This window comes from Antechinus flavipes, chromosome 2 (assembly GCF_016432865.1).
Source record: "Antechinus flavipes isolate AdamAnt ecotype Samford, QLD, Australia chromosome 2, AdamAnt_v2, whole genome shotgun sequence".
Lineage (NCBI taxonomy): Eukaryota > Metazoa > Chordata > Mammalia > Dasyuromorphia > Dasyuridae > Antechinus > Antechinus flavipes.
Window position 1 is genome coordinate 627,414,489 of NC_067399.1, and position 10,881 is coordinate 627,425,369.

General features: G+C 34.1%; 1 protein-coding gene across 1 annotated transcript; it reads right to left on the bottom strand.

Annotated features, from left to right (window-relative positions):
• Positions 1-331: 331 nt before the first annotated feature.
• Positions 332-4,702, bottom strand: LOC127551850 (pulmonary surfactant-associated protein D-like). Its single transcript, XM_051981974.1, has 4 exons — positions 4,487-4,702; positions 3,676-3,786; positions 2,839-2,922; positions 332-1,962 (listed from the first exon to the last, which is right to left on the bottom strand). Exons 1-4 carry the CDS (start codon positions 4,668-4,670, stop codon positions 1,589-1,591), a joined length of 753 nt encoding a protein of 250 aa, XP_051837934.1. The 5' UTR covers positions 4,671-4,702; the 3' UTR covers positions 332-1,588.
• Positions 4,703-10,881: the final 6,179 nt, after the last annotated feature.

The following is a 10,881-nucleotide window of genomic DNA, read 5'->3' on the forward strand; positions in this document are numbered from 1 at the left end:
TGCAAAAAATACCATTTCTATCTTAGCTAGCTAGGATGAGATGATGGTATTGATAGTCTTAATAGCATACAACTGGACACTGTCCTTGTTCTTTCCCTAAACACCATTTTTGTCAGTGACTTCAATCAATACTTTGAAAGTAGACTTATTAAATCATATATTGTATGGAGTTGGGATGATTTTCTAATCCAGGGATTCTTAAACATTTTCTACTTGCAATCCTTTGTCATATAAGAAATTTTTATGTGATGTAGGCTATATGGGTATATAAAATAAATATAAAAATCAAACATTTACTAGTAATAATCAGAAAAAAATACTTTTCAGACAATTTTTGATAAACATGCAATTTTATCATTTATTAAAGACAAAAGCAAATTTCCATAGTAACGAGATGGACATGTTTGTTTATTTTGACACAAACAATTAAGTCTTTGTGGGATTTTTGATACCTTTTTTATGACTCCCACATTCAGTTATGTGATCCCATATGAGATCTCAACCCACAGTTTAAGAAATTTTGCTTTAATCTATGTTATGACAAAGTAAAGCTTTGAAAAAATCTCAATAGTCTGCAGAAAGAATCCACTGCCAATCAACTGATCAAAAATATTTATTAAACACCTATAACAGGTAGGCAGAGGATATATAAAGAAAAATGTACTCTCAAGGAGCTTACAGAGACTAGTATTGAGGCTTAAAATGAAATCACAAAAAGGGTGGTTAGAATGAGGGCTATTTAGAGAAGATAAGACATGGGGCAGGAGAAATAGCACCCTTATCTTGAGTGGTTTTTAAAAAAAGTTGTATGCAGGAGTTGTATGTAATTAACAATGGTACATAGAAGACAGATTATATTTGCCTTGCGTAGTTGAGAAGACAATGACCCATGGCTGGAAATTTTTTGGTGAAGGGGACAAATTTGGATTCATTATAAGAAAGAACTTTTGAAGAAGAGCTGACCAGCAATAGAAACTGCCTCAAAATGTATCATGATTTCTGTCACTCCTTTCAGAGTGGTATGAGCACCTATTATAGAGAGAATTTGCACTTTGGGTGTCCACTAGCTTTATTCATCTTTCAAATTTAGTTATTCTACAATTTTTTTTGATCCATGGAATTTGCAAATATCATACAATAACATGCAATATTGAAATGTTTTCTTTTTAAAGTATTATCTTATTCAATAAGCTGAAACCTACAATGTTTAGAGTCCTAACTGAAATGGATTTTCTCCCTTTGGCCATTGCCCATCTTTGTAGCTTTTATAAGATTCTTTCCATTGCTGTCTTAGATATTTTCTTAAAGCATAGTCCAAAAGTATTGGAGGGGATTCCCCTATCAAAGTCCTCTTTGATTATCTACAGGTATTATATTCCAGCTTGGTGGGAACTTTTGTTTTAATTAAGTTTCTTGAGAATATAAGATCAAGAAAATTAGTGATGAATGTTTTTTAAAGAATTGAGACAAAAGCCAAGTTTTGTACATATCTCATAAATGAAGACAAAGTCCCTGCCCAGGAAATCCTTTAGAAAGATGTCAGTAATATCAGAAAATGGAGTTGTCACTGAAACATGTATGGTACAGCCTAAAGTTCACAAACAACCGGGTGTTTTTCTGCACAGGATCTATCATTCCATTCGCCACTGGTTTGGAGTTCAACACAGTCTTCATTTCCAGCATTGTTGGGTTCTCCAGGTCCCCAATTGGTATAGCTGACAATTTGTCCATTCTGATACCTGAATGTGCCCTCAGTAATCTCATCACTTATGCCCAGGTAGATGTACTTGTTGAACTTTTGGGCCAATTCTTGTAGGGCTTTGTTTTCTTTGGCATTCCGAGGGGCTGCCAGCTGTGCATTCCTTTGTGAACATAATTTCTTTCCTTCTTCAAATGTCTCTTCAGATGCTATTACCATATAAAATGTCTGGTCCACAATTTTGATGTCAGACAATATCAAAACTGTAGAGGAGAAAGGAAGAGACATCCAGTCACATCTTGTTAGAATATAAAATTCCTACTAATATCCAGAAAATTGGTAGAAATTATGCTTTGAACAAGGAGACCTTCAGGACACATAATAGTGAAAAGAGGCTCAAAACATAATTCCACATGTTTGTTGCCATACCTTCCAATCTAAGGATAGGAATTATAATCAGGATCTCATCTGATTTTTCTATCATCCACAGAATGTGTCCTAGCATAGTTTTTCAGTGACTAAACAGATCTTTAAAATGTGGGATAGGAGTTCAAGCCATAGATATTCCAAAGCTTGCAAAGATGCCTTTGATGTTTCCAGCTATTTGGAAGAAAATCCATTGGAACTTGATGTTGTATGAGGAAGAGAAAAGACTGGTCTAGACTGAGGAAAGAACACTGAATGGGGAGGCAGGGATATTGTGCATGATCTTAGGCAAGTCAAAGCACTTCTAAAGGCTTCAATTTTCCCAATGGTAAGAGGAAGGCAATGGAGTGAACCAAGGTTTTTAACTTCTTTGACCTCTTCATTTCAGAGGCAAAGTATCTGAAATTGAGATATATAAAAGTGAATTGTTCAAAATTATTAACATAGAAAATGTCTAAGGTCAAATTTGAACCCAAGTCTTTTTGACTTCAAGTCCAAACCTTATACTCTAGAACCTATGTAAGTAGCAGAGCTTCCACTTTAATCGAAGGCTGTAAGTTTCTGCCTCTTTGGGATTATTCTCCATAGACCAGAATGTGACTGTCACATTTAGACTTGGGAAAATCACTAGAAGGGTAACATGTGGGGAAGAGAAGATGACACAAATCTCATGAGCAAACACTTTAGCCCAGTCTTAAAGTTTTATTTTTTACCTTTTTTGTATTTGTTGATGAGATCCTTCAGCATCCTCATTTCTTCCTGCAAAGTACTCATTTGAGCCTTAAGTTGAATCAATTCTGAATGACAAAAATGGTTTGTTATTTCCATTGGATCTTATGTAATGCTTCTGAGAGACCAAGGATATTGGATTTCTTTTTGTCTAGTGAAAAAGACATAACCTGTCCACAGAGGAATTCAGTACCAGGACTACTCAACATGGAACAGACTTGTCCCTGAGATAAAAGACTTAAGAAATTTGGAAATGGAAAAGAGGAGGGAAGGATTCAGTCTTTTGCTTTGTGTCAAATGATGTGATTTCTCAGCTTGTGCAACATTACTAGATTTTTTTTTAACTTTGACCATGTCTTTCTCCTAACACCATGTTTTAGAGGTTCCTCATTACCTACATGCTTAGGTCATATTTCATTATTTTATCCTTCAAAGCTGTCTGCTATCAATTCACCAACTCTTATTCAACCTATTCATCTATTCTCCCTTGCACTTTTAATTCTGGTCAAATCAGTTTACACATTATTCTTTCATGGCTCTCTCCTTATCTTTATTTATTAAAATATCCTTATTTATATACCTGAAAGGCATCTGCTTTCATTGCCCTTCCTCATTGTCCTTTCAATCCTTCAAGATCTAAAAACTTCAGAATGACTTCTTATAATTATTTCTGTTTCTATTTTTAATTTATGGAACAAATAATCATGTTATAATAGTATAACAAAAAAGTGATTACACATGAAACTACAAATCTATTATGTCTAATTTCAATTTGTTATTCCTTTTATATATACACACACACATATATATACATGACTCACCTTGAATATCTCCTTTGTCTCCTTTTGGTCCTTTGGGTCCCAGAGGACCCTGATCTCCTTTGATCCCCATGGGGCCAACTTTTCCAGGAGGACCTAGTGTTCCTCTCTCTCCTTATCATCACAGTAATTGGAGAGAAAAGACAAGAATCAATACTTGAACTCTTTTCCCTCATAATTATGAGCAGGCTGAGCTTCTGCTATGAAAATGTACCCAAGAATTATGAGGGGCCTGAAGAAACTGGTCCAGTGTGATTGGGTATTTAGGATCTAGGAATGCCTATGGAAAGCTGAGACAAATGAACTTGTCCAATGAGTCTTCTCAGAATCCAGGGATTTCCAATCTCCATTTTTCCTTTAAAAGACACCCTCTCCCCCCCCCAAAAAAAAAAAAAACCCAACCATCTTTCCATGCTCTAGCAAGAGGAGGGAGAAAAAGCAGGAGTGGAAGATCCTGCTACTAAGTTCTTTGAAGCAGGGACCATGTCTTGTCAGTCTTTGTTACTTCACAATTTTGGGCACAATGTCTTACCCTGAGTAAATGTTTAGCAAATGACATTTCTATGGTGCATTAAAATTGCAAAGAACTCTACATACATCATCCTATCTGTGCCTCACAAGATCACTGTGTGGTAAGTACCAATGGTATCATTGTCCCCAATTTATGAATAAGGAAAATGAAGCTCAGATCTGTGCATGGTCTCAGATCTCAACTTTCAGGTACAGGATTGAGATCTAGAAGTCCCTTCTCTAACATTCTTTCTGCAATACCATTATTATAGTGAAGTCACTCAGGGAGATCTGATTTACATACCTCGGTCTCCTTTTTCTCCTTTTGGACCCTGGCTCCCATCTCGACCTGGTAATCCATTGCTTCCAGGCAATCCACAGGGCATAATATTGCATGTGTTGGGTTTTGGTTCGCATTCACATTCTTCAGAAGCCATAGTCAGTGATAATGCCAGCATGAGAAATTGAAGAGTAGCAAGAAGGTACATCTTCTCAGACTTGGAGCTGAATGGAACAAAGAAAGGGTGCCATCATGCTAAGAAGAACCTCTCATTTTCTTGATTATCAGAGACATTTCTGACTCATCCCACGTAAGATCCAATTAAAAACATTTCTGTGTTTCCCAGACCTGGCCTGAGTTATAGAGATGGCTCTTATTCCCATCATCAGAATTACCATTCCTTGACTTCTTATGTCTTTATTGCTAGGGGGTTATGAGCAGAATTAAAGATTGTGTCTATGACATTCTTCTACCTCTTAAAAAAATTCCCCTCTTCTTCATTTTCCAGATAACAAATAATCATACAAAAATAACAACTAGCATTTTATGGTACCCAAATACTTTTCAAATATTATCTCATCTGATTCTCACAAGATCTAGAAAGTAAGTACTATTATTTTTGTTATTTTTACAGATGAGGAAACCAAGGCAAGCAGATGTTAAGTGATTTACCTAAACTCATACAGTTAAGAAATGTCTGAGATCCTATGGGACACAAGTCTTCTTGCCTTCAGGCCCAGCACTCTATCCACTGCAGTACCTAGATGCTTACTACTATGGAACAAATAATAATTTTTATAACATATAACAAAAAAGATGATTGCACATTAAACTGTAAATCTATTGCATTTAATTTGCTATTCTTTTAAAATATATCTATCTTTGTATCTCTCTCTCTCTCTCTAAATATATATATATATAGATATCTATATATATGTATCTATCTATCTATCTATCTATCTATCTATCTATCTATCTATCTATCTATAATTTAAATTTCTTTCTTTTTCTTTCTTCCCTCCCTGACCACTTCCTCACTTCCTTTGACTTGGCTACCATTAAAAACAAATACTTGTACATATATGCAAAAACATTCAGTATCTACTTCTATGTATTAACTGTTTTGCTGGATGTAGATAACATCTTCTTTTATAATTCTTTTGTATTAAATTTAGACATTTATAATAATAAAAAATGACATGTTATCAATGTTGTTTTTAAAATAATATTGCCATTAATGTATGCATTGTTCTCTTGGTTCTGCTCATTTTTCTCTTTACTTTTCCTTGTAAATCTGTGTATATTACCTCCTCAGACTTTCTGTAATTTCCTCTGCTGTTAATGTTTTCTCCTCAAATATTTCTTATACAATTTGTTTAATCTCTCTTTTGAACCTTTGTGTTTTCTATATATTAGTGTATAAGTTGAAAGTATAAGAATCAGTGACACAAGTAGTAGTGTACAAGACCTTTGAAAGATCATCAAAAGTAGGAAATATTAATGAATATTTAGATAAAGAAATTAGGAATATAGAGCTCCAGGTCTATTTGTGGGGGGAAATGAAGGACACAGGCAAAAGACATTGTAAAAAGAATCAATTTGGAACCTTCTAGTTCAAATAATAAGATGGGTGATGTGGTTACCCACCCAATGAAACAGAAAACAGTGGGCTAAAAATTGTGGCAACCAGAACAGTAAAGGTTTTGTGCTGAGCCCCCCAGGAAATGTTGGATTATACTGAAAGAAAAAGAATTGTGCAGGACTGGTGAGACCAAGCACATGGACATTGAAACAAGGAAAGGGTGCCTTATAGAGGAATCCAAATTCTATTCACAATGCTAGAACTTGATTAAATGTTTTTCTAAAGGTGTTTTTGTTTTGTCTTGAGAAAGTGAATAGGTTATGACCCAACTTCTGGGGGAAAGGAAAGAGTTCACCCAAGAGAAGCTGTAACTATTGCTTCCTAATGGGGTTTGGATGCAATCCTGTTCTCAATGAGTGGATTAAGTAACCTATTTAATGCTTAATACCTCTAGCACCTGACCTGCATGCCTGAAGTGGGCTAGGGACCCTTTGAAAGAACCAAACCTGATTCTGATGTTTCTAGAGGCCTTTTGAATAGGTGTTAAAGCCATAGAGTTTCTCATTACTTGGAGGAACTTGAAACTGAATTTCATCTGCATGGCAAGAGAAAAGAATGGTTTCTCAATTGATACCTGATTAATAGGTTGATGTGAGCATGGTCAGAGATTTTTAATGCTGTCTCCAATGGAACTCTAATGAAGTTCAAAGGGTTTTGTCCTTGAATTCTAGTGTTTGATGGATCTCTCCATGCTTTGGATAAAGGGATTGATAGAAAGATTTCAAAGTGCAAAGAAAACACACAATTGAAAGGGAGAGATAATGCATTGGATGACAGAGTCAGGTCAAGCACATTTTGTCGAGAAAGAACATTGGGCTTCATCTATTAAAATGAAATTTTGTAGGGATAAACTATCTAAAACTAAAATGTTGTGGGGATGGGGTGATTTCTTCAGAAGTTCTCACCAGGAGTTCTCTAAACCAGTGGAATCATAGATTCATTTCCTATTCAGAAATATGATACCTGATTAAAGGGAAAAAATCATCTTCAGAGGAAAGAATAAGGGCAACTTTGGCTACTTAGTAATTTGTCTGTGAAAGACCTGGGATGGTTAATGGGCTTCAAGCTCAACATGAGATAAAAGTGTTCTATGGCTGCCCAAAGAACCAATGCACACCTTGACTAAATTAAGAAAGGAACAGTGTTGATTAAAAATGAGGGAATGGACAGTCTTATTGTTCCCTGCCACAATCAAACCAGAAGTGGAGTATCCTATCCAGTTCTGAATGCTATGTTCTAGAAAGTCCACTGAAAACCAGGAGAAGGAAGGATTCAAGAATATGTGAAGCTAGGACCAGGTGAAGGACCTAGAGAAGTTCATCCTGGAGAAGAGAAAACTTAGATAGCACATGTGGGGGTTTGTCAAGTGTGTGAGAGGCAAGTTTGCAGTAGAGAAGCTAGAAGAATTCTATTTGGTGTCTGAAAGTAGAACTGAAATTTAAAGGGGTGGATATTGCAAAGATGGAGACTTGGGATCAATTTAGGAACACACTTCTTCAAAACAGAAGGTTTTGCTTTGGAGGATAATAGGGATCTCATCATTGAAGGTCTTTGGACAGAGGTCTGTAACAAAAAGAGGTGAGGTGACCTCTTTGGGATATCAATATTCACATTGTAAGGCTATACATTTGCAAGCTAGATTGGAATTTAGAAATGATATAGGACAGTCTCCTCAGTGTTTATCTCAGGCATGTCTGACTTTTGCTGACCTTATTTGGGGTTTGCTGTTTCCTTCTCCAGTTCATTTTACAGATGAAGAACTGAGGTAGAAAGGTTTAAGTGACTTGTCCAATGTCATTTAGCTAGTGTCTGAGGCTAGAGTTGAACTTATGAAAATGAATCTTTCTGATTCCATGCCCAGTGCTCTCTCCCTTGCTTCATCTCACTGTACACAAGTGTAAGTTGGTGAGCAAAGTTCACTTAAGATCACACAGGCAATGAATGGCAGATCAGGAATCAAATCCAGGTTTTCTGATTCAAAAACCAGTGTTCGTTACTTAAGTTCAAGTGAAAAAAAGAAAGAGAAAGAATGAGTAGGGGGTAGGGAGAGGAACCTTTTGATTGTATGCTCCAAGATTAGTCTAGATAATACCCTCAGAATAATTTTTTTATTAGAAGAGAAGTGTGTGTGTGTGTGTGTGTGTGTGTATGTATGTATGTGTGTGTGTGTGTGTGTGTGTGTGTGTGTGTGTGTGTGTTAGGGGAGACCTCTCCAACATATTTTCTTTCAGATTGGTTATTGATATGAAATTACATTCTTGGCCATCAAGTATCATGATAAAATGGGGTTATCCTTGCTTAAGACTATATTTATCTTTTATTATTAATGACATGCTTTTTGGCATTTTAAGAAAAGCAAATTTAAGGTTCTCACTTGAACTTCTCAGATGACTGTATACAATATCAGTTTTCTGGTAAGTCTTAAATTATTGATTATTAATCTTCTTCATTTGTAAAATAGAATTAATGGTGCTTGGATAAACAATCTCATAAGCTTGTTTTGAGGTTAATACTTTGTTTTAAAATTTATTTCTTTTAATTTATAGAATAATACAAATATTTACATAACAGTATAATAAAATGGTGATTAAATATGAAATAGATAAAATTATTATTTATAATATCCTATTTTTAAAATATATAATACAATTTTCATAATTTTTTTTCCTTTTTTCCTTCCTCTTTTTGTTTTACAGTTGGCTACTATTATGCACATATACATACGTATATATAAATAATGATCTATCATATGCCATATATACCAAATGGGTATATATGTAAAATTATTCTATACATACTTCTATCAGTTTTTCTCTGGATATTGAAAGCCTCTTTCTTCATATGTCCTTTACAATTAATTTAATAATTTGTAGTTTACAATAACCTAATAACATATTTGCTTTAAGTCATTTTAAAAACAATTGCTGTTTTTGCTGTTACTTTATATGTTTTCTTGGTTCTGTTCATTTTGTTCTTCATTATTTCATGCAAGTCTTTCCATGATTTTTGAGGTCATTAAAATGGTCATTGGAATGAGGTCATCATTTCTTATAGCACAATAATATCCCATTCCAAGTATATAACACAATTTATTCAAATACACCCAACTGATAAGCATTGCTGCAATTTCTAGTTCTTTGACACCACAAAGAAAGTTGCTATAAACATTTTAGAAGACATAGGTTCTTTCCTTTTTTCCCAACCAGTTTTGGAAATAGACCTAGTAGTGGTATTGCTAAGTCAAAGGGTATAAACTACATTTGTTGCTTTCCCTCTTAATCGTTTACACTTTGGTAGTATAAAATGATATTTCAAGGTTTTTCCAATTTTCATTTCTCTAATAAATAATGATTTAGCACATTTTTTCTTCTGACCATAAACTATTTTGATTTCTTCATTGGATAACTGCAATTTCATAAGCTTTGACTAGTTATCTATAGGAAAATGATTTTTATTATAGATTTAACAAAGTTATTTATATATTTAAGATATAAGAACTTTATCTTAGAAACTTTATAAATCCCTCCCTCATTTTTGTTTTCCTTCTGATCTTGGCTACATTTGTTGTTTTTTTGTACAAATATTTTATAATATAATATAATAAAAATTAATCATTTTGCACTTAACTTTGCTTTCTAGCTTCTTTATTCATATCGTGTTCATCTATCTATAAGTCAAATCAGTAATATATTTCCTATTCTTAGAATTTTCTTGTAATTCTCTCTCTTTATATCTAGGTCATGTATACATTATGCCTTTTCTTGGGAAATAGTATAAGATATGGGTCTATGCCCAGTTTTCATATTGATTTCCAATTTTCCAAAAAATTTAATTTGAAAAATAATGAATTCTTATCCTTAAATCTTGTTTTTACACTTGTCAAATATGTTAAACCATTCCAGCACACCTGATTTATATCATAATGTATAATTAATCATAATGTATAATCTTTGCAATATGTTGTAATCTTTTAGCTAAATTTTTTTTTCAGATTTTTACATTCATATTCCTCAATGAAATTGGTCAATAATTTTCTTTCTCTGATTTTACTCTTCCTGGTTTAGATAGCAGTATCATATTTGTGGATCAGGACTTTGTAAAATATAAAGTGCCCAATGAAGACAACTCTTATCATGGTTAGACCTGTTCTAATTGGGGAATTAAAAAAGCCTACTTTCTTGTGAATGGTCCTCCCTCTCAACTGGAGTAATAATAGTAAACAACCTGCTTACTCTTCTATTCATTTTTTTTTTTTGCTTCCTTTTCCCCATTATTTTTCTTGACCATCATCAGCCATTTAAGGCACTCAGCAAAAAGGAAGATTTTTTGCGTTCTTTGTTGTCTCCATTATCCAGAAAACCTAGTTTCTGTTTTCCCTAGTTTTCCCAAGACCTATGCCTTAACTCTCCAGTTTCTGGAAAGGTAAGCACTATGGCAGCATCTTCCTGATCTCTGCTCTTCTGTTTCCACCTACTGTCTCAGTCTTTGAAGTGTCAATCTCTTCCTGGTCTCCTGGATAATATAGTCTTATTTAAAGCAATTTCTTTTCTCTTTAGTTCTTAGAGAATTGGCTGTAGTTACTAAACAAAACAAATATCTTTTTTTCATCTTGTTATCAAGATAACTAGTCACTGTATTGTATATGATATTTATTAAAGTAGCTCTAAACTGAATGAGTTGAGAAAAAACATACTTTGGAAGTATTAAAAAAAAGACAGGAGCTATTAGGAATGCTTGTACCTTGTGGCTTTTGGTATCCTTGTAGCAATGTGGTATC